The sequence below is a fragment of the Raphanus sativus genome, chromosome 2 (genome assembly GCF_000801105.2).
Source record: "Raphanus sativus cultivar WK10039 chromosome 2, ASM80110v3, whole genome shotgun sequence".
In the NCBI taxonomy this organism is placed as follows: Eukaryota; Viridiplantae; Streptophyta; class Magnoliopsida; order Brassicales; family Brassicaceae; genus Raphanus; species Raphanus sativus.
In genome coordinates, this window is record NC_079512.1 from 8,289,190 (window position 1) to 8,316,999 (window position 27,810).

Sequence of the window (27,810 nt, forward strand, 5' to 3'; positions counted from 1 at the left end):
AAATCTTCCAATGGGGTCAATTTGATTCCAACCATATATTATAGAGGTCATTTTAAGATTTCATCCAATTTCTTTCTTGAAAGACATGTAAACGAATTTGTTTATACGAATTCATAAGGGCCATTTGACCCCTTCTAAAAATGTAGCTCCGCCACTGGTCCCGTTGGTTCTTTCACTTTCTCAACACTTTGTTCTGCTACCACTGTCCTCTGCTTCTCTGTTTCAGTAGTGTTTTAGACACAGTTTCTGTGGTGAGGCTTTCTCTGTTTCCTTTTTTGTTCTCAACATTATGCTGCGACTTATCTCTGTCCGAGCGTTTCAGTAACACCGTCTCCTTCCTGACTTTTCCTGGAGGTGTATCCCCACTTGTTTTAGATATCACAATGTGCCAGCAGCCATGGGTAGGTAAAATATACTTCAACTTCTTTCCCACTCCCCTTTAGGCGTAACCTTATGGGAATGATTTGGTATCTCTTTCGTGATATCCACTTCCACAAATACCTTTGCTTTCTCAAAACCCTTGCATAGCTATGTATCCGGATGAAGATGTTTTAGGAAACCCATTACACTTGCTATAAAGCTCAAACCCTTCCATGAGAACATCATACACAGTATCTTCTTTACTATAACCCTTCCATGAGAACATCATACACAGTATTTGCAGAACTTTGATTTCAAGCTTGGTTCTTCCACAATACGAGACCAGACCATATTCCACATACCCCTCCTCAAGACTCTACCACGAACTTACTGACTGTTAATCAGAGATTTCATTGTTTACTCATCAACCTCATATACATCGATTCAAACCACTTTATCTTCTAAAGGCCAGATCTTGTTCACTATTATATGAACCCTAGCAATATGAGGTGCCTCTGACAGAAACCTGACAATAAAGAAGTTTTCCCACAGTGGTTTATCCTCCAAAACCTTATCAGGCACAACCACCACTGCATCTATGGCTGCGGCCTGTAAATGGAACTTGAATAGCGTTTTCTTATATTCACCCACGAAGCTTTCTGCACGTTTTTTCACGGTGGGTGTTGATTTAACATCAGCACCATGTTTGGAACCAACAGCAGAGCCGTCCGGAAAGTCCTTGTTTTTTCCAATCCCTTCTATCTTTTTAAACCAAATCTATCAAACTGAAAAGATACGATACAAAAACGAAACTAAACCGAAATGCCCACCCCATCAAAGAGGAGGTAAGGCTTGCAATATTTGCTTAGGGATGTGAACTTTTATTGTTCTACATAACATGATTATTACACAAGTCTGTAGACAACTTATTACACAAGTCTGTAGACAACTTACAAGGACTGGATCAAAAGTTCATGAACAAACACAAAGAACCATCAACCTCACAAAAAAACTGGCTTAACCTCCACGGATCAGACTTACTCCAAATGAGATGGTGCAGATCATGAGACCAAGCAATCCCAAGAAACCGTATTTCCTGCAAAAACATAGAGATTACATGACTACAAAATGAAATAAAAACATATGTCAGATCAACAAGGGGAAGAAGAACCAAAAAAAAAGAAGAAAAAATCAAACCCGATGGTAAGGCGTTTCATGGGATCTCCAGTAGAGTAGCCTTTGAAGTAGAAGAAACGAGTGATATTGTAGAGCAAACCCAAACCAGCGCAGACACAAGGGTGTTTCATTCCACCAAGGATCATCAGTATGAAGTACATTGGCATCATCTCCAGAGAGTTTTGATGACCTCTCTGCACCCAAAACTCTCAAATAATAAATAGAATAATAATCATTAAATAAATAAATAAAAAGCTTCTTTTGAGAAAAAAAAAACAAAACCTGAACGCAGTTGAAGCGTTTAGCATCTTTGTTTTCTGATTCTATGGCGTATAGAGTTGGATACGGCACATTGTACCTGCCATCAGGATCGAAGGATCTAAGTCAGCCAATCTATAGAGTCCATTCAAATCGATAGAGATCAGGAGGGAAGGGACGACCTAACATCGTCTCCTATTGAAATTTAAAGGCAAACCTTTTGCGGGCCATGCCGACTTGAGCTCCCATCCAGAGGTTGAGGAAGCAGTAGAAGACGAGGACAAGAGCCACGTATCCGTACTCGTTAGGGAGGAAGTCGGTGAGCGCCATGGATGATTTCAGCGATTAGCTTCTTGAAACTCGCGAGAAAGTTTGTGAAGGAATTGATTGCAAAATGCGAAATGATTTGTCTTTGAGTCGGCAGATGTATTTCTGATTTTTGAGTCGGCAAATATATTTCTTTCCCGTTAATATAAAACAAAACAGATTTTGTACCAAAACAACCAGTAATCTTTTTTTTTTTGCAAATAAACCTCATTTTAAAAGAAGAATACAGCTTAATATTTAAAAAAATTAAATAATAATTTGAAAGATATTCTCAGAAAAACTTTGGATTTCAAAATTAAATAAAAATAAAAAAACAAGAAGTTCAGGAAAAATCAAAAAGTTTGAACTAAAACAGTTTCCTCAAAATAATTTTTCATTTTCAAAATATTTATTTATATTTATATATTTATAAATTATGGATATAAGAATTTTTATCTCTTTAAAAAATCTATTTCGATTATTTTCTCTCTTGTGTTTGTTTTTGGGTTAAGAACACATTTTAAAGTCTTTGGAAATTTGCTCATACAAAATATTATTTATAAAATAAGAAAACTTAATTTGTTATTATATTTTTAGTCACAATATACTATTAACATGAAATCCGTGTTGCTTTATATTGGAATTGCTTCATTCATGATAAGAATTCAAATTGGTTAAAAAAATTATTTGTTTATATAATTAGTTAGACATGAACATTCAAATACTTATTCAAATACAAATCATTTTTTGGATATCGTGATTTTGAGTTTCTAAATTAAATTTCACTTGGATATTATAAATTTCCAAATGAGCTTTGAGTTGAATTATTTTTAATTTAGATATGTTCTTAAGAATTTTTTTTTTGGTCAAAATATTCGTAAAAATCTAAAAATATCAAATAACTTTGTATTTTAAAATTTTAATAAACAATAAAAAAAGTAAAATCAAGTTATGCACAGTTGTGAGGATCAACTTCGATTTCTAGTTCTTTTTAAAAAGAGAACCAAATCAAAGTCGATGTTATCAATGTGTTTTTGACTGCGAGTATTTATCAGAGCATCTATAATTTCATCTCTATAATAGAGATTTCTAAATTTGAGGATAAAATAAAAATGAAATATTTGCTTTAATTTTTTCTCTAAATATAGGAGAAAAAATAAAATTCTTTTATTTATAAAGGTTAATATAATATTCCTCTATTTTTTTTTTTGAAACACATAATAGTCCTTTATTATAGAAGAACATATTAGAACAAAAATCTCATTTCTATTTTTTTTCTATATTTTAGAGATCTCTGATATAGAAATGGATTAAAGATACTTTCGATGCTATTGATCATCCAAATTAACGGAAAATTGGACAAACGTTAAGGGACCTTTGTTGTTAAAAACAATAACAAAGGGGTTTATTCTTAATAATTAGAAAGTACATCCAAATTAACGGGAAATTTGGACAAACGTTAGGGGACCTTTGTTGTTAAAAACAATAACAAAGGGGTCTATTCTTAATAATTAAAAAGTACAAAAATATAATCTTGTCCACAATCTTCCGTTAGATCGTCTTTTGTTTCAAAGCAGGAAGAAGAAAGAAGAAAAAGTCAAAGACGATACACACAACAATGGCGTCATCCTCATCCTCCTCCTCTTACCTCCTCCTCCTCCTCGCGATCATAATCTCTTCCCTTTCAATCTCCGGCATCGCCGCTCGCCCTTGCAAAACCTTCCTCATCTCCTCCTACTCCCTCTCAATAACCCCCAACCTCGAATCATCATCCCAACCCGATCTCTCCTCAACCCGACTCGTCACCGTCTTCACGATCCGCCGTCTCTACCCCGTCCCCTTCTTCGTCGATCGCCGCCACGGACTCCTCCCTTCCTTTGCCGCCGCCGCCGAGAAGCCTCGGATCCGAGAGGATCATCCTCGGATACCCTTCTCCGAGAACGTCAAGGACCGCACCAGAGACATCCTCAGCGTCGTGGCGGCTCTCTTGTTCAGCGCCGGTTGCGGTGCCCTCACCGCGGCTACCATGTACCTCGCCTGGGCTTTCGTCGTGGACCGTCGCGGCGGATACGATTTCGAGGAGGAGGATGATTACGAGAACGAGGAGTCGGATGCGGCTAGCTTGAAGAAGTTGGGTTACGTCAAGATCCAAGATCCAGCTCCTGTGAAGGAAGCTGCTTAATTCTAGATTGTTATTATCATCATGAGTGTCTCTCGCGTTTATGTTATTGTCTACTTATGTTTATGGATCTATCTAAACCTAATTATTACTGAAGTACTAGTGTTTACCGTTTGTGTAGTGCATGTTTAAAGTTTTAAAGTGTTAGTTGTGTCTGCAGATATTATCTTGATACCAATGTGTCTCGTTTAAGACCGGATACTTTATGGTTTGTTCATGTATACCAATGTTGCTTGTTTATTAACTGGAGTTAATGGTCTGATGATCATGTAGACTTTGTTTTCACCAAATGGTATTAAGGTCTTACGGGTTGTGTTTTCTTTCTGTAGGTCGCAGGATTATATGTATGGTTCTTATTGATTAGTTTAGTTTGTCTTCTTTTGTATGTGAAAGAGCTTTAAGCTTGAGGTTTTTGAATGAGGATAAACAATTAGGACATCTAAGCTGTGTCTTACCTAGCTTAAGGTGTGGTAAGCAGAAAGAAGCATCCACTGCCTGGCGTAGATGAGGCTAGGCGATTACACAACGCTCTCCGCTCTGTGATCCTCCTTACACAATTAGGGATTCCTTAGTGCTTTCTGTCTTTCACATTCGTCTAATTCATCTAGTAACAGCTATTATGCTATCTCGGTTTCTTCTAATCCTTTTATATATATCATTTTGATTGCATCTTGTTTCATGTCAGATTCTTGCCTGAATTGTCTTGGTAAACACAAGGTACACGATTTTGCTTTCAACCTCCCATGCTCTTGTCGGATAATTATTCACCTTTGGCTATTTACATCAGTTGTGGGTTCCTAAACTATCTTTACAAAGATTGATAATGACTAACAAAGGAGGCATCATCATCACACAAGAAAAGAAGGTTATAGTTATATAACAAGACTGTTAGCATTAGCTAGCTAACAAAGGATCATAATGTCTATAAAACACAGTGCGTCCATACAAATGTCTTGAAGTTTCTAAGACCCAATTTACGAAATGATACATCATACATACATTCAAATACAGAAGTGAAAGAAACAGGTGACGATGAGTGCTATATGCCCAAGAAAGATCCGTTGCTGTCTTCACCATTTTTTTCTATGTACCAAACATGAGAATGCCTACTTGATTCATCATTGGCATAGTAGTCGGGGTCCAACAGTTTTTGGATGAAAATCTCTCTTTCTTCAGGGTGAATAGATCTTTGATGACCAAAATGTTTTATTAAAAATTTTAATCTAAACTAATATTTGAAATTTTAATCATTTGAATGACTAATTAATTTTTAAAATTTTAATAATTTAAATGTTTTTCCTTAATGTTAAAATAACTCATTTTTATGAGTTTTTTTTTTGAAATTACTAATATTAATTTTTATAAAAAATGATTTGAGTTGTATAACTAGAGAGCATATGCATATCTAAAGCAAAATCACACGCCCGAAAACAGTGACGGAAGGGGGTTTTAGGATTTCAAAGGTAAGAGTCTTTCTCCCTTGATTTCATGAACGATCCGATCCTTTCATGAATCCATTAAACCCTTCGATTTGATATTCGTTTGCTATAGATTCTGTTGAGATCCGTAATGCCCACCAACTGTTCGATGAATTTCTTGCTGAAACATTTCAAGTAACCTGATCTTAAAAAAAAAAGAACATTTCAAGTAACCCCTTTCAGGTCTTTTCAACTGTTCGCATGGCAGCAACTACTGGACTCGAGTCTCTTGTCGATCGTAAGTTTTCCTTTTCTTCTCACTAATTACACCACTCTTGATGTTGGTTGTCTGAAAATCTTATCTTTTGGGTTGTGTTGCAGAGATCATTTCGGTTATTACAAACGATGGACGCAACATTGTGGTAGTGTTTTTTACTATTAACTTCTCTTTGTTATATTGATTTCAAAAGCAAATAACTTAGCTAAGAGAACTTGTTTTTTTCTTTTTTTCTTTTTTTTTTTTAAAATATCAGGGAGTTCTCAGAGGTTTTGACCAGGCGACTAATATAATTCTGGATGAATCTCATGAACGCGTCTTTTCCACAAAGGTAAGCGCTTCTGTTTTTGAGTATTTCATCTGAACTTTGCCCTTATCATACAATCAAATGGGTGCAAACACTATTCTCTACAATCAAATGGCTAGTCTTCTGTAGTGGTTTAGTGATGGAGTCATTTTTCGTCATGTTTCTGTGATGTGCCAGCACTCCAAATTCTTTGTGTAGTGAACTGATTAAGACTAGAAAGATAGAGGGGCTAGCTCACTTGGATTCTAGTTTTAACTTTTGTTAATTCTCCGTCAGAGCACCTTCCTTTGTCTGATATAAGTTCATTAGTTGGTCGTAACGTCTTTTCTGATAACGAACATTTCTTGATTTATTTGCGTAGTGCCATCTTTTCAACAGAATATTAAGGAATTTTACATTTAAGATAGGCTGGTTCCTGCAATACTTTGTCTGAATGGAAAGGACATAAAATTAGATAAGTGTGGGTAGCTACAATGTGTGTTGTAATGGAGCTTGCGCTTAAACAGATTTAATGCTATTAATCAGTGTCATAATTGAAATGCTTTAGCTAGTCTAGGTAAGTCAAATCTTTATCCATAGTGTGTATACATGAATGAACACTTCCTTTTGTTTTCTTGAAGAGGCTTAAAGGCTTTGCTTGGTTTCTGTTTTCTTGTTTGCATCAAGAGATGCTTTTGTCAAAATGATGGATACTTGGAGATACATCTTTCGGATTCCATGTTGTTTCTGTCTAAAACATGTAACGAAACAGTAAAGGGTGGATGGTTTCAAAAGAGTTGTGTCTTTAACTGTCTTATTAATCACTTCCGTTAGTGTCTGTTGGGCTCAAACATGAACAAAGTCACATCTAAGTTAATGTATGATCATTTGAGACATCTTACTTTGGTTTTCACCCTCTGAATGTGTTGGTGTTTTACTTGTCTTGACATATCAGGTAGGAGTACAACAACTTGTCTTGGGTTTGTACATTATCAGAGGCGACAACATGTAAAATCTCATCCTCGCATTTTTCATGTTGACCCATCATCGATTGATTGGTTGATTATATAAAGCTACAATTGTTTTATGTCATGTTTTGTTCAGAGGTGTTATAGGGGAGCTGGACGAGGAGCTCGATGCTAGTCTGGACTTATCGAAACTGAGAGCTCATCCTTTGAAACCCGTCGTGCATTGATTGAAAATAGTTTCGATGTATGAAAAAGCCTTAACAACGAAAAGATTGTAAAACTATTTTAGTTAGTTTGTCTTGATATCTGTCCACTTTGTGCATCCCAACCCGCAAACATCAATACCATTAAAACATAATCATTCCTGAATTATACCTTTAATGAATATTTTAAATTTTTCAAAAATGTCTTTAATGATATGAACAAATTAAAAAATTCATTAATGACATTATGTTCTTTCGATTTTGTGGGCCTATTTCAACATTTAGATGGACTTGCTAACTAATTAAATGGGTTATGTTTTTATATAATCAAATTCAAATTCCATAAACTTTTAATATCAATACCACAAATTAAAGTCTATAATAATTTTAATAAGTTGATATTAGAGATTGAAATTCTAATGAGATTTAATCAAAAATATTATTGGCCAGTTTATATGTTTAGCAATATTTTATATAAATTATAAATCTTTAAAATTATATAATAGCCCAAGTAAGTATTTCGGATAAAACCAATGTTTTGAAAACCGACCCGAACACTGAACCGGACGATTTACCGGGTTACTGAGTCATTGAGTCGACCGCAGGTAAACCGCGGATGAACCGCAGATTAATAAATAAATTAGTTTTATTATATAATAATATATTAGCTAATAAAATAAAAAAAATAAAAATATATAAAACTAAAGTTACTACTTTCTAAATATCTTTAAAACATAAAATAATAATTTGGATATGTATATATTTTATGTTTAATAAATATTTAGAATACTTAACTTAACTTTTTATATTTTTATTTTCATTTGATATACAACTAAAAAAAATATCTACTGGTTCAACCGGTACCGGGTTTTGGGTTTTAGTTGGTTTGAGTGGGTTTTTGCAGGTTTTTAAATTTTGGGTTTTTTACAAAACCCAACCCGAAATTTTTTTCGGTCACCAGGTTTTCTGGTTCAACCGCGGGTCCAGGTCGGATTTTAAAACACTGGATAAAACCATTATTTAATTTATTTACAAACATAAAATGGTTGTGACGCATTTTAAATTTCGTTATACTGTACACACTGTAACAAAACCGCATAATTGAGACTTGATCATGTCACAGTTTATATAACTAAAACAAAGAATTATCAATTTTTATATTGAAAAAATAACAAAAAAAATACCCGCCTTTTTAAAGGCGGGTCAGAATCTAGTAAGCTTTATTTTGCGATATTCTAGTGTTATGGTCTTTTATTTATTAACCATGTTTTAGGAAGCTTCTGATTCCAATTCTGTAAGCAAATCCAAAACTTATGAGGAAACTTACTATTAATTATCAAGTATTATTAACCACTTAAAGAACAGAAGAATAGTCTTCTAGAAAGTTTTGGTCAAATGTTCCGACAACGACAAATACTATACAATGCTCAAGAAATTGTTAGGTGCATTAATGAATTATTGCTTTTTTATATAATTTATATTTATATAAAATATTTAGTTTTTGAATTTAATTAATAAAATTATTGTGATAAATTATCAATACTGAATATATAAAACAAAATAAATTTTTTTATAACTTTATACTAACATTACTGTTTAATTTAATGTATTTAGAATAATTTATATTGATTTAAATCGATTTAAACCGATTTAAAGCAGTTTAAATCGATTTAAATCTTGTAAATCAGTAGGAATCTGATTTTTAGAAAAATGTTTCGGATGTGACCGAGTTAAGACGGCTATACCAATTTTTATAACCTTGTAATTAAACGAAAACAAAAACCAGTTGCATTTTAAGATGATACTAGATCTTGATCCGCGCTTTGGAAGCGCGGAATATTTTACGATGAAAATTTTCACTAATAACTTAACAAATATTTTGTTAACTTTTAAAGAGTGTGTATTTAAAATATTTTTGTATTTAAATCAGTGTTTTTAAATTCAACCCGATTGTGATTATACCGGTTAATCCGGAGATCTAACAATTCAATTTAGTTTTTTAAAATATTCATATTAAAAAGTCACTAAAACCCGAAACTAACCGATTGAACTGATGGATGACCGATATGTAATATAATTTGATTGAAATTGTAATAGTTTCATAATTTGTAATCTTATATTCCAAATTTTAAAGTTCATTATTTTGTAATTTCTAAAATTATGACGTTTGTACAAAATTTTAAAGAGAAAATGATGGATATAAAATAACTAAGATTAATTATTGTATTGTTTGGAAACATTGATAGTAGTATATAAAATATATTGTTTGGAAACATTGATAGTAGTATAAAGAAATAAGTATATTGTTTGGAAACATGAATAGTAGTATAAAGAAAGGAACATTAGTGATTTAATGTGGGTTTAACTATAAAGTATAAAGGTGTATTTAATTTAAAAACTTACAAAATAAATGTTAGATCCAACAGAATGTTTCTGTTTTAATAAGATAGATATAATAAGAAATATAATAAGAAATAGATCCATGACGGATTGCATGAGAACACTGATCCCTAAAGTCTAAGGGGATTAGTTCAACAAATGTATTTTGACTTTATTTGTATACCTCCGAATCAAAGTATCCATAAAAGTATTTTAAAATGATGTTAGGCAACCACAATATATCGTCAGTAGCATAAACAAAATAAAACTAAAACTAGAGACATCAGCATATCGAAAACGTGTTCAATTTTATTTGTAGATTAAAATTATATGTGGTATTTTCTAAAATAATGATTTGATGTGTATATGTGTTCAATTTTGTTTTACAGATTAGAAATAAGTAAAGGAAATAAAAAATAGTATTTGAGAAGAGATTAGAAGAGAAGATTAAAGAGATAAAGAGTAAAAGACTGAAGGGAAAATAATAAAAGGATAGAAAATAAATTATTTAGAAAGGAATGATATCAAGTAGATAAAGTTTAATTATATTGTGATAAGGTATGGTTGCTTTCCTAAGAAGTCATATTTTTTGCCATCTATTGCAAGTTCACATATATATTACATAAAATCTTTGCTACCTACCCTACTAAAACTTAGATATTTTTTATGGGTTCAAATTAAATTCCCATACATGACCGCTGTCTGAAACACAAAAACAAATTCACAAACACGTGTAAGGTGTAGTATGGAAACACAAAATTATATAGGTAGACAAAAAACCATTGATTCATTTCGTTTTGAACAAAATAGGTTATAATATAAACTTATAAATAAAAGAAATCTTGAAAGATTGTCTTTCCATTGAAAAATTCTCACCGTGTTGACTTTAAAACCCCATACTTCAAAGTCACATCTCCTTCCTTATATTTCCCTTATAACCCCTAAACAAGATCTACAAAAGCAACTCTTCTTCGTATTTGTGTATCAAGAATTCTCCAAAATGTCTAATCACCCGAAAGTACACCCGCTCCATGACCCGGAAGCCCGATCAGCGCGACCATCGGCTCCTCTGGTATCAGGTGCTTACCCTAGATCAGAACAAGGAGACCCGGCCAAATACCCGCTGGCTCCGCCGAGGAAGAGAGGAAGAAGCTGTTGCTGCAGGTGCGTGTGTTGCACACTCTGCCTTCTATTTCTCCTTGTTGTTGCAGTAGGCGCGACGATTGGTGCACTCTACCTTGTCTATAAACCGAAGCTACCGGATTACTCTATTGACCGGTTGCAGCTCACCCTGTTTGCACTTAACCAAGACTCGAGTTTGTCCACGGCTTTTAACGTGACTATAACCGCTAAGAATTCGAACGAGAAGATCGGGATTTACTACGAAGATGGGAGCGAGATTACCGTGTGGTACAAGGAAGCCAAACTGAGCCAGGGTACGTGCGCATTTGGTTTATTCCAGTTTAATATATTTTGGTTTACGTTGCTTAAATATTAGTATACGGCTGGTTCCGGTTCGCTTTCCTTTGGGTTGGTTCCTACTTGGATGATTTCGAAGCTTTATACAAACGATTTATTGTTGTAGAGAAGTATACAAACTGATTTATCCATTTTGTCTGTTTTCTTTTGATTTAATTCAATTAATATCATCTTAAAATCCAGATATTAGTTTAAAACGGTTTTTTTTTGTAGGATCGCTGCCAAAATTCTATCAGGGACATGAAAATTCCACAGTGATTTACGTGGAAATGTCTGGCCAAGCTAAGAATGCAACGGGTATAATGACAACATTACAAGAGCAGCAACAAACAACCGGGAATATACCATTGAGAATAAACGTTAACCAACCGGTTAGAATCAAATTCGGGATGTTGAAGCTGATGGAGGTGAGATTCCTGGTTAGATGTGACGTATTTGTGGATAGCTTGGCTGCAAATAATGTTATTAAGATTCAAAGTAGCAGCTGCAAATTTAGGCCCAGGCTATAATTCTGTTTCTTAGATATTCTATTTGTCATTTGGCAAGGTACTGTGTTGTATTTTCACCTTTTTTTAATTCATAAAGTCTCTCCTTTAAGCTACACTCTTGTCTCAGACCTTTGTTATACAGATTACTTTGATTTTTGTTATGAATAATTGCTTTTTATAAGTTGATTTATTAATATGTTAGGAAATCAGAGGTTGATTCTTTGTGTTTTTAAACAAATTTTAGTTTTATTTTTATTTTTATTTTGAACTATTTTTTACCCATCAAGACTTTGAGAAAATAGATTCTCTAAAATATAGGAAAACCAGATTTTGTAGTTAACTACCTATTTTCAAACAAAAAGCAAAAACTATATTTTCTTGATATTTAACCTTGTACATGGGTTTTGTATTTTCATAAAAATTTCTTATTAAAATATTTCTATATTTATGTATTACTATAATAAAAATTAGTAAGAAAATATTAAAGTTATAAAATAGTAAATATTCCAAATCACTAAAGTTAAATAAAATATTTTACATCTTAATATAATGTTAAAATATAAAAATTCTTATTTGAATGAATAAAATTAACATAATTTTAATTTTTAATTTAAAATAAACGGATATATGTATTTTATTAACAATATATAGATATTTAATGATTTAGTATTGTCACATTTATTAAAAGATAATTTACTTACAAATCATATTTAAGATAATAATTGTGGTGATAATTGCTTCGATGATTTTTAGATTTTATTTTTAGATTATTTTTAAATTTAAAAATAAAACAATATAAATATTTTGGTTTTTAATTTTTGGATTGTGTTTTTTGGTATTGCAGTAGATTTTAGTTTTTTGACAAAATACGAATGGTGATTTTTGTTTTAAGATTTTAATTTCTGTTTTAACAAACTTAATAAAATATTAATTATAAATTTGATTTTTGATTTTGCTATATTTTTATTTTTTTATAAAATTTTAATTGTGATTTTTGAGTTTTAAATTTAAATATATTTTATTAATTATTTTTGTTGAAGTGAAAATGAAAATTAATAATAAATATTACTTATTATGAAAAAAAATATTATCACTTAAAAACAAATTATTTTAATCTATTTCTCTAAAAACTCCAATATCTTGATTTGTAGAGAACATTCTTGTTTGTTTCATAAAATGTTGATGTGATTATATATGTAAATAAAAAATTTTAATTAAATTTATAGTACAAAACACTAATTAAAACCGAGTTAATGGAAGTTCTTTACGGAGGAAGGGAAGGAAGTTATAATAAAGTCCGTGGTCACGGTATTACCAAATCATATCATGTTTGGTTATCGTCTACCACTGATAGGGGTATCAAAATGAGTTACCTTGCTCAGCTCTGCTCAGCTCATAGTGAACTCGGCTCTTTTATGAGCTAGCTCAACTCAGCTCATTTATTATATGAGCTTCAATATGTAAGCTCGAACTCAGATCATCTAGATCATGAGTTAAATGAACTAACTCGTGATCTAACACAAAATAATAATTAAATTAAATTAAATTAAATAGTGGTAAAATAACTTCTATAATATTATTCAAAATTTAAATATTAAAAATCCAAAATATAAATATTAACTAAACAAAAACTAACCCATGACAAAAATAAAAGAAATCAAACTCCTAACATAAATTAAATTAAAGCAAAACGCCAAAATGCCAAAACCAATAGTCCAAATTTGGGATCAATGAAGTGAGTGAGAGAGATGATATAGAAGATTTTGATAATTTCTAAACAAGATAGTTTTTTTTTCTTTCTTCGAGAAAAGTATAGATAACTTTTAAAAGTTTTATTCCTATATTACTTATGTATATTTTACATTTTAATTTTCAAAGATAAATATGATAAATATAGAAATTATCTTTTTCCATAAGAAAAATAGAAGTTATATATACACATATATATAGTGACAAGTATAAAAATGAATAAGCTCATAAGTTATCTCATATTCATTAAAGATCGTTCATATAACTCGTGATCTTTTTTAAGCTCGATCAATAAACTCATTTATTAATGAGCCTAAAATATAGAGATCATACTCATGAAAAAATGAGCTGAGCTGAGGTAACTCATGAGCTATAGCTCATTTTGACACCCTAACCACAGACTGTTATAACGAAATTGACGAGTGCAGTAGCATAATTTTAGTGAGTCCAGGGGGAAGCACGAAAGGCATGCACCGGAATTCGTGGGATAAAGTATGCGAGTCTAAGAATGAAGGAGGACTGGAGTTTAAAGACCTCATGGATTTCAACACGGCTATGCTTGCGAAGCAATTGTGGCGCTTGATTTAGAAGCCAAACACTTTATTTTCTTAAGTGTTTAAAGAATGATATTTCAAAAATGCATCATCCCTGGAACCGATAAGATCATACTCATAGTCATATGGATGGCGTAGTATTATATCTGCTTGACTAATCTAAATGGTAGGATCATGATCATCTATATCAGTATGGAATGATCTTTGACTCCCATCCAACCACCCGAGACCAACAAGCAACAATCAAAACCTTTACCCCGATCTTACAGTGGATTCTCTCATCAATGCAGCGTCACATACCTGGAACATGCAGGTAGTTCATTCATTGGTGGATCCTCAAGATGCAAAGATCATTGAAAGTATACCATTGAGTCTAACCCAATTGGCAGACAGAGACGGATGGAATTTTACAAATGATGGAAAATATAAGGTAAAATCGGGCTACGATGTGGAAAGAGTATATTCGGACAGAGAAAGAACACCCCTTTATATGGACCTACGGTTGCTGCTCTTAATGCGTTTTGCTGAAAAGTGCATTACCCTCCAAAAATAAGCATTTTTTTATGACAACTAGTGTCAGGCTGTATAGCGGTTCAGAAAAAATTACAAAAAGAGGAATTAAAGGAGATATTTGTTGTGCTATATGTGAAAATGCTGAAAAGTAGGTAAATCATGTGTTCTTTGAATGACCACCGGCGGTTCAAGTTTGGGACTCTCCCAGATCCCAACGAATCCAGAGATTTTTCCCACTGACATGCTTTTACAAACATAGGCATCTTTATTGGAGGATTTTTCCGCAGACAGAACATCATCAATATGCATGTATAGTATGATATATTTGGAAGAGAAGAAATAACAAATATTTTAACAATATAGACATGGATCCCATAGACACTCCGAAACTAGCAGAAACGGAATTTTTACTTTGGGCGGAGGCACAAAATACAATTATACAAAGAACTACTCAAATTAGGAGAACTGAATGTACAACTTTACCCTCGATACCTGGTAGATGGTGTTTCACGGATGGATCTTGGAAAGACCTAGATAAACACTTGGGACGTATAGCACCCTAGAGGATTTTGATGGTTTAATGGGGAAAAAAAAAACTAGAGCTTGCATTTCACCTCTTCACTCAGAAGTAGAAGCACTTATTTGGACGATGGAATGTATGAGGAATTTGCATTAGTTTCAGGTCACATTTGCAACGAATTGTTATCAATTGGTGAACATTGTTTCAAAACTAGGGGAATGACTAGCTTTTGCAAGTTATTTGGAAGATATCAAGATCCCGAAAAAAAGTTTTCACAACTCCGAACTCATTCATATACCAAGAACGATGAATTTAAAGACGGATAGTCTCGCATGTATGGTGTGATTGGTAGTTGCTGTGGGTGCTCTCCACAACCGCATTTATTTCTAAAGCACCAAAATCAGAGCAATCAAGCTTTAATTTGTTTTTTTTAAACCGCAGCTCTTGAAATAATTTACAGCTGTATAAGTGCTCTGCAGAGCCAAATATCTAAAGCAATTTTTAGTGTTTTCCATAAAATTTCTACAGCAATAAAATCTAAAGGTATAACAAAATATCTACAGATTTTTTCCACAACAATGATTTTGAAGCTACAGCCATTACCAATGACAAGTTAATAATATTCTGTAAAATAAAAGAATTAAAAAATAAAAATAAAAACATTATTGCCGTACGGAAAACTAGGAAAACATGGATTCTAGCTCTTGTGTGTTAAGTAGTAAAACATTGAAAAAAACTGTTTCCCTAAAATTTAGGGAATCTACTTTTCTAAAATCATAATTGGATAAAAATAGATTTAAAAAAAATAAAAAATATATTAAGAAAACAACAAAATAATTAATAAATCAAATTTAGAAGAACCAAATATTTATAGAATAATCAAATAACTAATATCTAAAAATAGAAATCAAAATATTGCATGCCACCAAAAACTAATATCTTAAAAATTTTACCAATGTATTTATACATTTTTTTTTTGTTGAAATGTAAAATTTATTTATCAACAAAAGAAAAAAATGTTTACAATACGGAAGAATTCGGGAACATAAGTAAGAGCCTTAGCTTAGGAAAAAAAGTAATGGAAAAAACTATGTGGTTCTTCCCAGCCACTCCACCATCATAGTATGGTAGAATGCCATGTATTTATACATTTACTACATTGTAATTCAAACTTTATTGAACAATTTAGCTATTACTTTGGATGTTTAAATTTTTGAATTATATAAATTTTATGCATTTTTACCTATTTATATAAATATAATTATTTCAATTCTGTTAATATAAAATCTAATCATTTATTGTCTAGAATTAATTACACTTCAAAAGTCCAGCTATTTATATTTATTTTGTAAAACTGGACTCGCATAAATTTTACTCACTCTTACCATATTTTATAAAATAAATAAACTTTATTTTGTTTGTTTTGAAAGACTAATTAGTTATATATTGTCCTATTTATATAAATTTAGATGTAATTACACATGTACCTAGTATTTTTATTTTATAAAATTTTATTTTGTTGTTTTATTTTAAAATAAATTTTAATAAAAAGATTTTTTTGTGATAGTATTAAGTTTTTATGAATTTTTTTTATTAACATTTTCTTTTACTCTGGAAACAAACCAAAATCTAAAATTACTATTCATGTTTTTTCAAGAAGCAGGACAAGTAAAAAAAAAGAGTACATTAAAGGATGAGTAGAAAATTTAGTTTTTAAAATATGACTCAAAACTAAGAGTCAAATTCAAAAATAAATAATACTTTTTTGAAACTTTCATTTGATCTATTCACTTTAGAAGTTTTGAATATTTTTTTTTTTTTGTCTTAGCCTTTACTTTTGAAACAAGGCTTAAAAAATGTTAGCCCTAAAATTTACATGGCTTAAATTTTATCCCATATATTTTGATTCACACAATTGTTATACAAAATTTAAATATATATTCAAAACTTCAAAAACTGAAAATAAATATTTTGAGCCGAAACCTTAAAATTGATTTTTCTTGCCGAAGCCTTAGAATTGAGTTTTCTCGCGGAAATATAAAATTTGATTTTTCTTGCCGAAACCGTAAATTTGGGTTTTTCTCGCCTAAACCGAAAAAATCAAGTTTTTTCAAAAACCGCAAATTAAGTTTTCTCTCTACAACCGCAAAAACTCGATTTCTCATTTTGGTGGGAAATCTTGATTTCCGGTTTGGTGGAAACTCGATTTTTGTGGTTTCGGTGGAAAAGTTTGACATTCAATTTTGACAGGAAAACTTGATTTTACAGTTTTGGCGGGAAAACTTGATTTTTTGCGATTTTGACCGGAAACTCAATTTTCCAGTTTTGGTGGGAAATTTTTATTTTTGGTTTTCGCAGGAAAAATCAATTTTCACAGTTTTAATGAGAAACTTGATTTTACCGTTTGTTGAGAAAACTTGTTTTTGGTTTTGACAGGAACACTATATTTTCGGTTTTTGCGGAAAAGTTGATTTTTGGTATTTTTCAACGGGAACATTTGATTTTCGGTTTCGAGGAGAAAACTATTCTTTTTTTCATGTATATGATCATATCTTAAGTTGTTAAAACATGCAAATTTTGGTTAAAACTTATATACAAATATTTGTTAACTTGTATGAAAATTAAATGGTATGTTAAACTAAAGCAGATTCAACCACAGTTTCAACTTTGATTCTTATAACAAAAACTTTTTCTCTTGAGTCTTTGACGTCTATGCAAGACTGCAACTCATAAGGTATCTACTTCTCAAGGTATTATTTTTGTTTCGAAAATTTTAAGAATTGAAAACTTAGATTTGAAGAATTCAATCATGGTATAATTTTTAATTTTATTTCATAGTATAAATTTTTAACTAATGTGTCTATAATCTTTGTAAAGCTGATGAAGATTTGGAGTGATAAAAACCCGGAGAATAAAATTTAAATATGTTTTTTCTATTGATTTGAGATTTGGACTATTACATTGTTCTATTACTTTTATTACATTTTTAGTTTGTTACTTTTTAAAATTTCTAAACATTATGGTTATTGAAATATTTTATTTGATATGCTCTTTATCTTTGTAAGAATATACATATTCAAAATATCATTAAATTTAGTTTAGCCTAATCAAACCCGGATCGAACCCGACCGAACCACATTGACCCATGATCCAAAAAAAATCCGGTTCGCTTGCCCGTCCGGTTTTAACAACACTGCTATGGACCATTACAATATTTTGGTTTTGTTATATAGATCCAAATAGCGTTTGATATAACCTTACCTCAATACCAGTCAACATATTAGAATCGACAATACGTCTTCTTCACTTATCCTCAGGATAGACATAGTTATTTTTGGAATATCACAACCTTAAAGAAAATGCTCATGCATAGCTTATATTGATATATTGCTCGCATGGTCGCTTAATATTTTTTTATTTTTTAATTCATTTGTATCTCAAAGAAATGTACTAGCACTATATTTTCGTTTTTTTATGTTCTTTCATTAGAGAAATATTTCCTCTTTTGGTTTTATGGCTATCCCTCTCTCAAATCTTTACATATTTATGCAAACAATATCTTACTAGACTTTGAAACATCTCACACACATTATCCAAATAAACTATCCCTGAAAAAAAAACTTAAAACTCAGTGACCTGATTCTATACTAATAAAAATTAAAAGCAATTAGAATTCAAAGTTATCCACATAGAATTATAAATAACCAATTAGATATGTTTAGTCAGCATTGTAATTGCATTTGAAAAAACAAAAAGTAATTGCATTTCAAAACATTAGAGCTTAACCAACTCGCGTTGTCCCAGTGGTGATTACTTGAGGGAGCTTCGGCCCCAATAAGGGAAGCCACGTGGGTTCGACTCGCGTTGGTCACCTATGCTAACGTTAAATCACAAGAATACGTGGAGTACCGTTCGCTTCGTGGGATTAGTCGGTTGACCTCGGTCTTCGGATCTCCATGGTTATCAAAGAAAAAAAAGTAATTGCAATTTAAAACATTAGAGCTTCCATATCTTTCAAAACAAAATGAAAATAAACGAAAGAATAAAGTAAAAACATTTAAATTTTGATATTTATACTAATATTTAGAAATTAAACATCAAAGTTTAATTAACATAAACATATGTCTTAAATGTAAAACTTTCAAAAATTTATTATGTCACAATAAATTTAAAATCGATTTCTCAAAAAAGGTAAGTTAAAATCAGTATAAAATAACTAACAAAAAGTTCCTACAATAAATCAAATTAATATCTAGGCTAATTATTTGAAAATTAATATATATTATTTTAATTAAATATTAAGATATAATAAACTGCCATTAAATATAAAATATTTAAGAATCAATTAAAGAGAAAATGATGTCTTAGAAAGACATAAATAATCTAAAAATTCATAATTGTCAAAATATAAATGAGTAGTATAAAATACTAACATGATAAAAGTGACCTAAAATGTTAGATTGAAATTTATGCTACCTCTTTACAAATTTAACATCGCCAATATTTTAAGTTAAGTTTTAGAAATAATAAAAATTCCGTAGCATTTAAAAATGGATACAAATATCTAAAGAATCAAACTTTTAAACTATTTAAAAGGTACTAAATTGATATTTAGAATGATATGATGTAAATCAACATAAAAATTAAACTACAATGAAGAAACAAATTAAATCTTAAAATAGTTAAATTTCTTAAAATTCATATTTGCAATATGAAATAGAAATCAGCATATATATATATATATAAGATGAAAAAACTATAAGATGAAAAATTATGAATTTAATAAGTTATTTATAGCTTTTGATTATGCTCAGTAGACAGTAAGTCACATTACAAAGATTTTTTTTTAATTATTGCCTCCAGTATATATCAATATAATATAATCATATAATAAAAATTTAGATTTTTTCGTATATGTTATATTTTTGATTTTTTTAAACGGGTTCAACAGAATTTCAAGTGTGCTACTATACCCTAACTGAACCCGAGTAAACGGAACCCACACTAACAATTATAATATCTTAATGAGACTAAATTTGTGTTCCAAGCCAAATTGACCCCGAATCGTAACCATTGGATAACCGAAGGCCCATGCCTACTTCTGTGATTTAAACTAAGTCAGACCGAACCGAAGTGATTCCATCTTTTGTGTTATATTTGCGTAATAAAAATCAAGATAGTGCGTAATGTAATAATGGGAAGAAAAAACAAACAGACTTTTAGAAAAGTCAACTGTCATCAGATTGGTTGAAAAGGAATATACAAAGGAAACCCGTGATTGGTTCCAAGTTTCGTTGAAAAATCAAAAGCGAAATTCTATGAACGAGATTAATTTTGCCCACTAAAGTCCCTTTTGTAATTGGCACACTCTCTTGTCGTTGTATAAACAAAGTTTTTATATTCAAAGATCCAAAAACTTGGACCAATTGCAAATAGATTCATAAGACATTAATGTTAATGGTAGTGAGAGAGGACTAAGGAATTGTGAAAACTTGAATGGATTCTTAAGGAAAACACATCATTATTATCAAATGAATGCTTGAAGAGACGTGGTGGACCTTGAGACCAAAGATGCATGAAACTACATAGGAGAGCCACCGATAGTGTGTCGATAATTATTCTCCCACCCATCACACAGAAAATGATAATTTAATTTGTGATTCGGTAAATTATAATCAACACAAACCCCTAACAGTAGACATTGTTAAATTAAACGATTGAGTCAAAGAGACTAATCTTAGCCCATTTGTTAAAAAAAAAAATCGATCCAAGCAATCCATTCAACATTAATGGATCTCATAGAATCGTGGCACAAAATAAAAATATATCAACTACAGTTAAAGACAATAAATAAAGTAAAGGAAAAGAGGAATTTCTATATACATGAAACAGAAAGTTATTAGGCGTGAAATGTGGTTTGTCTATTTAAGTGAAGAAGAGTCCTTCACACTTCATATAAAAAACCACCTTTGGCCTCTTCTTCCTATATAAACATAATAGCAGAAAGGCAATCTATCTATGGAGAAAAAGAGCATGTTCATTGAACAAAGCTTCACTGGTAACAAGAGTGGCGATATGAACAAAAACTTTGACGATGATGGACGCGAGAAAAGAACAGGTTACTCCATGTTATATTTCTATTTCTTATATACATGCCATGATACATACAACATAAACACATATATGTGTGCATATGAAAAGGACAAGTATATTTGTGCATGTAAGTCTCAGTTTTTTCTTTGCTTCTGTGTTGGCATTCTAGGATAAGATTATTTCCCCTAAGGAGACTATGAAATTTATCACGTTACACTATTTTTGTTAATTACAGAAGGAAGCGGAAAATACACATGAACATATTTTTTGCAGCGTTAACGTTTACACGTTGAATAAATATCCTTTTAAAAGGAGAAAGTGTGTAGATTTTTTTAAGTAGAGGTTTGTATGCTCATTTGAACATATAGGGACTTGGATGACGGGGAGCGCCCATATAATAACAGCGGTGATAGGGTCAGGAGTGTTGTCACTGGCGTGGGCAATTGCACAGCTCGGATGGGTGGCAGGACCCGCTGTACTTATGGCTTTTTCCTTCATCACATACTTTACATCAACCATGCTTGCCGACTGTTATCGTTCCCCAGATCCTGTCACCGGAAAACGAAACTATACCTACATGGAAGTTGTCCGCTCTTACTTAGGTCCTTTTCTCAACTATCTTATTTTCTTTTTCTATTATTTTGTGTTGGAATCGCGAGGTATATTCAGATATATTTCAGATATAAAATCTCAGCTATATACTATTAATTCATCTATGCTATTTATTTTGAACTTTTTCCACAACCCATATATAAAATTTGTTTCAGAAAGTTTCTGCTGCTCACTTATAATTGGTCTAGACTCATTTATAATTCACCGAATGATCAGTAAAGTTGCATATTATACATTTTTAGCTCAAAGTCGATCTTCCCGTATAAAAAGGTTGTATTTCAACATATATTTGTATATGTACACTTTATAAAAAATTACTTATTTAAAATCTATAGCAATTAATCCATAGTTACTATTTTCTGTAAATGTATTTTTTCTTGAATAAATGAATAAATTTTAAATTTCATATAAAAGTAGCTTTTAAATATAAGTTTTAACCGGGTCTTGAGGCTTAATGGTAAAAGGTTCACAACTATGAGTTCCGCCATCTACACTCGAATCTTGGTCACTGGTGATTTAACATGGAGTAATTCACCAATTTCTTTGGATACCTTTGGTAGACTCTCTGATGGACAAAACCCATATTTCGTAGACGATGTTTAGGTGCGAATCGAAAATTCTCTGGAAACCAGAGTCATAAAAAATATAAGTTTTCAGAGACAGTGACATGTAATTTTTGTTTTATGACATTTGTTTTCAATCTTTATAATAATTTATTTATTTATATTTTTTATTTCAATGAAAATTTCAAGCTTTAGGGCGATGATCTTCTTAAAATTTAAATTTAATATTTACTCCTATTTTCTTATTTGCTTATTATTTCCTAAATTAAGAAGATATGCCAGGGAAGATAATTATTAACCACTATTTGTATAATCTTGCAATAAGATTTTTTTTTTTAAAAAAACAAGCTCTGGAAACCTATCATGTGTCATATTTATACTGAAATATATTTAAAATATCTAAAGTTAATCTACTTATTTATTATGCACTACTTGATTTTATTAAAATTTCTTTGTAGAAATTAATATATGCTTTTTTATTGTTTCCTAAATATGGATGAGTTGCCAAAGATTTGAATTTTCAAAGTCTAGTAAATTAAGGTCTTTCTAAACACAATTGTGACAAATTTTCACATGTAACTTACCTTTTAACATTTTATTTATTTTTTTTAAAATTCCCCTTTTCCGTGCTGCTTATAATATATTTACTATCTGTATTTTTTTTTTTTTTTTTTTTTTTTGCCAAATATTTTGTTTTTTAATTATCCTATATAATATAATAACGCTTTTAAAAAAAATCTGAGACGCAATTATGTATTTTTGTACACATTATTACACAGTTTACTTATATTCATTCAAAATCTATTCAACACATAGTATGTGTGTGTATATATACATATATGTGTGTGTGTTGTATTAAATATCATGTGAAAGTATGTCTTGAAATTGACATGTTTAGAACTCCCATCCCATGTGATCTTTTATTCTTTCAACATCGTCTCTTGGAGTCTTCTCGTTGTCCCCATTCAACTTGCAACAACAATCATAAGATACTCTCCCATCCATAATGCTCAAAATTTATGCTTTCCTTTTTCTTACTTAGCTTGAACACTTTTCACAGAGAAAAAAACAAGAAAAAAGGAAACTATGGTTCAGTGATGGAAGATCTAAGAACTAACTACAACGAAAAAAGCGTAATCAAAACTATAAGAATTAAAGGTGGATAGGATCGGCATTTCCTACAAATCCAATACCCAAATAGTATATCTTGGAAAATGTATTTTTTTCAACTCTGTCAAAAACGTCAAACTTGAGTTATTTAGACAGTTTCTTCATTTTTACTCAAAAACGATGATTTATATATAGAACAAAATAACTTATATAGGTTTATTGATGCTATGGAAAAAAATAGGAGGAAGAAAAGTGATGTTATGTGGATTGGCTCAATACGGGAATCTGATTGGAATAACAATCGGCTACACAATCACTGCGTCGATTAGCATGGTGTAAGCTTTTATTCTTTCTTTGAGGACGGTAGTCAATAATAGCAGGCTCTCCTTTTTCAGTTATTTTCACCCACGTTTATTAAGTTAGGACAGGGCAAAGTGACTAACTCTTTTATTATTATTATTATTTACCTTTTAAAGAACAAATGCTATGACAGGTAAGATATATGATATATAATATCTACAAAAGTTTTTCTTTGTCACAAATTATTTGATATGTACAGAGTATACAAATTAAATTCTATTGAGTGTGAGAGGCAAAAGGAGCTCAAATTTTCAAAGTGAAAAGTTAGATCTCTTAGGATATCATTTATCTTTTGAAGAACAAATGCTATGATATGTAAAAGATATGATATATACAGAAGTTCTTCTTTGTCACAAGTTAATTGATATGTACAGAGTAATATATATATACTAAATTCTATTGAGTGTGGGAGTCAAAAGGAGCTCAAATTTTCAAAGTGGAAAGTTAGATCTTTTAGGATTGTTGAGATTTTGTATTCTAAATTTATAATTGTTTTTTTTCTGTCTGAAACTTTATATATTTATAATTATTTAAGGAATGGGTTTTAAAGTAGGAAAGAAAGAAAAAATTAAAGTGACAAAATTAAGATATCATGAAATCAGGGCAGTGAAGAGGTCGAATTGTTTCCACGAGAATGGACATAATGTGAAATGTTCCACTTCAAACACTCCCTTCATGATCATTTTCGCATGCATCCAAATTGTACTTAGCCAAATCCCAAATTTCCACGATCTCTCTTGGCTCTCCATTCTAGCGGCCGTAATGTCCTTTTCTTACGCCTCCATTGGTGTCGGTCTCTCCATCGCCAAAGTGGCCGGTAAATAAATATACGTTCTTGTCCTTATGCTAGTTTCATGTATTAAAAGTGAGTCCTAATGGTTTTGAAGAATAAAAAAAGGTGGCGGTGTGCACGCAAGGACGGCCCTGACAGGAGTTACGGTCGGAGTTGATGTTACTGGTTCTGAGAAAGTTTGGAGAACATTCCAAGCGGTTGGAGATATCGCATTTGCTTATGCCTACTCAACCGTACTTATTGAGATACAGGCAAGTTGTCACCTTTAACGTACTGCTACTTTGTACTCAGAAATTTAATTTAAAATACTTTTTTTTTTGTTACCTCACCCAATTTCCCTTAAGAAAATTATATTCGTTTTTCACTAGAACCCTTATTAATTGTTCCTGTTAAGAAATTATATTCGTTTTTCACTAGAACCCTTATTAATTGTTTCAGCTAATATGAATGGTATCTTTAAGGAAAAAATAATAATATACTCAGACCTGAATATACTACATATTTTTACAACTTAATATAACGGAGAATATGGTTATTATTGAAACTTATGTTAAAACTTTGTATTGACAACTCTAGAAAAAACTCGGTTTAAAACAAAATTAGCCATAAACTGACACTTCTGAAATGGAAGGATAATGTTAAGAGCTGAGTTTTAGAGACAGCAATTAGGCATAAGAGAGAGCCCAAATTTTTTTTAACGTGTGTCGGTTTGTTACAAAGTAAAGGCCACTTCAAATGAATTACTTTATTTGTAGTAGAACAGAGAGGAAACCAGAGTCTTATTTGTTGACCCAAAAAAAACAGAGTCTAATTAATCAGTTAAAATAAACCAGAGTCTAATTAGTAGGCTTTTATTCAATAAATATTTCTTAAATGTTTTAACTGAGTACATTTTACAACTGAACACAGTTACTTATATTTCCTCCGTATACTAAAGATTTTTGATGTTTTGGCTTCTTTTATATACAAAAGATTAATATTCTAACTTTAATTAATGTATTTTATTTTAAAAATTAAAATCTAAAATTATAAATCGAAAACTTTATTGGAAAACAAATAAAACTAAAAATGTATTTAATCAACTCTTGACTTGGTTAATTTTATACTTTTATAATTATCCTAAGAACCATGCTTAAAATACCCCAATAAACATGTTCTAATAAGTGACACGTAAATTTGGTTGGATGAGAATATTTGTGTCTATGTGGCATAGTTTAAGAGTCTTGAAAATAATCTTTTTTTATATAGTAGATATATCTATGACTAAATAACATTAAAGTCACCAGTTACATATTATCATTTTAGATAATTGTAAACGATGTAATGAACTAAATTTTATGTGTTTTTGATCTACCACTACTGAAGTATGTACAACTCATGTTCATCTCTTACCATGGCAGGACACCTTAAAAGCAAGTCCACCATCAGAAAACAAAGCCATGAAAAGAGCAAGCCTTGTGGGTGTATCCACAACGACCTTCTTTTACATGTTATGCGGGTGTGTGGGTTATGCAGCCTTTGGAAATAATGCGCCTGGAAATTTCCTAACCGGTTTTGGTTTTTATGAGCCCTTCTGGCTAATCGACTTTGCCAATGTCTGCATCGCCGTGCATCTCGTTGGGGCCTATCAGGTCTTTTGCCAGCCAATCTTCCAATTTGTAGAGAGCCAGAGTGCAAAACGTTGGCCAGATAACAAGTTTATTACAGGAGAGTACAAAATGAACGTCCCTTGCGGTGGTGATTTCGGTATCAGTTTGTTCAGATTGGTTTGGAGGACTTCATACGTTGTAGTCACCGCGGTCGTAGCAATGATCTTCCCTTTCTTCAACGATTTCTTGGGTCTTATTGGAGCAGCTTCCTTCTGGCCTTTGACTGTTTACTTTCCCATTGAGATGCATATTGCTCAGAAAAAGATGAAGAAATTTTCTTTCACTTGGACATGGCTGAAAATCTTGAGCTGGGCTTGTTTCCTCGTCTCCCTCGTTGCTGCTGCTGGATCTGTGCAAGGACTCATACAAAGTCTTAAGGATTTCAAGCCTTTCCAGGCTCCCGAGTAGAAACTGTGTTTTGTCTAATGTCTTCAAGAACACAACTCCCTTGCACTCTCTTTTCTCCAATAACAGTGTATGTTCGTTTGTAATATATTTGTGTGTTTTGTTTCACTACGAAATGTTCAAACTATATTTGCTTGTCTGAAACAAATCTATCATCAATAAGTCGCTCTTTCTTTTCTTTGTCCTTGGTACCTCAGTTTCTTTTTGTATTATGAGAAGTATGATAATGTGATGAGATAGGCTGGAAGAATTGTATTGCTCTCATATCTTATTCCATGCACGAAAACACACATTTATATACAAAGCAAAAAAAATAACTAGAGTAACTACAGAGATTGAAATATTAATGATAAATTAAAGAGAAATTATAATCAAAAATATCTATAGAGATTGTATCAAAAATATGATTAGAGAGACTGAAGATCAAATTATAATCAGTATAACTATTTTTTCTTTAATATATCCCCTCAAGATAGAGGGGAAACTCCAATCTTGAACAATGATGATGAAACTGGTGAAACAGAGCGGATGTTTGTTAGAGCATCTCCAATGAAACTCTATTTTTTATTCTAAAATTTATACTAAAATGGAGTGACTCTATTATAAAGTAACTTTTACTCCAATCGTATACTCTATAATAGAGTTACTCTATTATAGATTAAGATATAGAGGAATGTCACTTTTTTACTCTATATTTAGAGTTAAAAAGTGACTTTACTCTATATTCCACTTTATAATCACTACAAGAAAACAGGCTCATACTGAGGGCATAAATCGTCGGTATGTCGTCGGAATAAGCGAATTCCGACGCCATACCGAGGAAACATGTCCTCGGAAAAAACTCCTCGGAATTTCATTTTTCCTCGGAATTTCCTCGGAATTTTCTGACGGAATTCCGAGGAAACAAAGTTCCGAGGAAACTGTGAGGACGAGGGTTCGTCGCACATTTCCTCAAAATTTTCCGAGGGACGTGGTCGTCGGAATATTCCGAGGGACCACCTTCCTCGGAATTTTCAAAAAAATAATTAAAAAAAAAATAAAATTATTTTTTTAATGAAATTCGAAAATATAAAATATAAAATAAAAATTGAAATTGAAAATATATTAGATAT

The 27,810-nt window shown here is 31.3% G+C and overlaps 5 protein-coding genes across 8 annotated transcripts; 4 read left to right on the forward strand and 1 right to left on the reverse strand.

Annotated features, from left to right (window-relative positions):
- Positions 1–1,173: 1,173 nt before the first annotated feature.
- Positions 1,174–2,238, reverse strand: LOC108839775 (uncharacterized). Its single transcript, XM_018612549.2, has 4 exons — positions 2,012–2,238; positions 1,819–1,894; positions 1,558–1,730; positions 1,174–1,456 (listed from the first exon to the last, which is right to left on the reverse strand). The coding sequence occupies exons 1-4, from the start codon at positions 2,122–2,124 to the stop codon at positions 1,378–1,380; spliced, it is 441 nt and encodes a 146-aa protein (XP_018468051.1). The 5' UTR covers positions 2,125–2,238; the 3' UTR covers positions 1,174–1,377.
- A 1,412-nt stretch (positions 2,239–3,650) lies between these two features.
- On the forward strand, positions 3,651–4,519 carry LOC108819851 (uncharacterized). Its single transcript, XM_018592876.2, has one exon. It carries the CDS (start codon positions 3,719–3,721, stop codon positions 4,280–4,282), a length of 564 nt encoding a protein of 187 aa, XP_018448378.1. The 5' UTR covers positions 3,651–3,718; the 3' UTR covers positions 4,283–4,519.
- Positions 4,520–5,593: 1,074 nt separating this feature from the next.
- Positions 5,594–7,539, forward strand: LOC108840035 (sm-like protein LSM8). Of its 3 annotated transcripts, none has more exons than XM_018612846.2 (6): positions 5,594–5,742; positions 5,831–5,995; positions 6,079–6,119; positions 6,231–6,305; positions 7,216–7,268; positions 7,365–7,539. In XM_018612846.2, the coding sequence occupies exons 2-6, from the start codon at positions 5,959–5,961 to the stop codon at positions 7,453–7,455; spliced, it is 297 nt and encodes a 98-aa protein (XP_018468348.1). In that variant the 5' UTR covers positions 5,594–5,742; positions 5,831–5,958; the 3' UTR covers positions 7,456–7,539. The 3 variants fall into 3 exon arrangements, with proteins under 3 accessions (XP_018468348.1, XP_018468352.1, XP_018468349.1); XM_018612850.2 differs by having other exon boundaries at positions 5,621–5,742; positions 5,928–5,995; XM_018612847.2 differs by having other exon boundaries at positions 5,630–5,742; positions 5,941–5,995.
- A 3,185-nt stretch (positions 7,540–10,724) lies between these two features.
- Positions 10,725–11,958, forward strand: LOC108839866 (NDR1/HIN1-like protein 6). The gene is made up of 2 exons (XM_018612646.2): positions 10,725–11,246; positions 11,503–11,958. The coding sequence occupies exons 1-2, from the start codon at positions 10,811–10,813 to the stop codon at positions 11,796–11,798; spliced, it is 732 nt and encodes a 243-aa protein (XP_018468148.1). The 5' UTR covers positions 10,725–10,810; the 3' UTR covers positions 11,799–11,958.
- Positions 11,959–21,059: 9,101 nt separating this feature from the next.
- LOC108815787 (amino acid permease 6) lies at positions 21,060–26,876 on the forward strand. 2 transcript variants are annotated; one of them, XM_018588278.2, is made up of 6 exons: positions 21,060–21,231; positions 21,575–21,808; positions 23,706–23,826; positions 24,454–24,668; positions 24,750–24,895; positions 26,045–26,876. In XM_018588278.2, exons 1-6 carry the CDS (start codon positions 21,132–21,134, stop codon positions 26,699–26,701), a joined length of 1,473 nt encoding a protein of 490 aa, XP_018443780.1. In that variant the 5' UTR covers positions 21,060–21,131; the 3' UTR covers positions 26,702–26,876. The 2 variants fall into 2 exon arrangements, with proteins under 2 accessions (XP_018443780.1, XP_018443788.1); XM_018588286.2 differs by having other exon boundaries at positions 21,061–21,231; positions 23,733–23,826.
- The last annotated feature ends 934 nt before the right edge of the window (positions 26,877–27,810 follow it).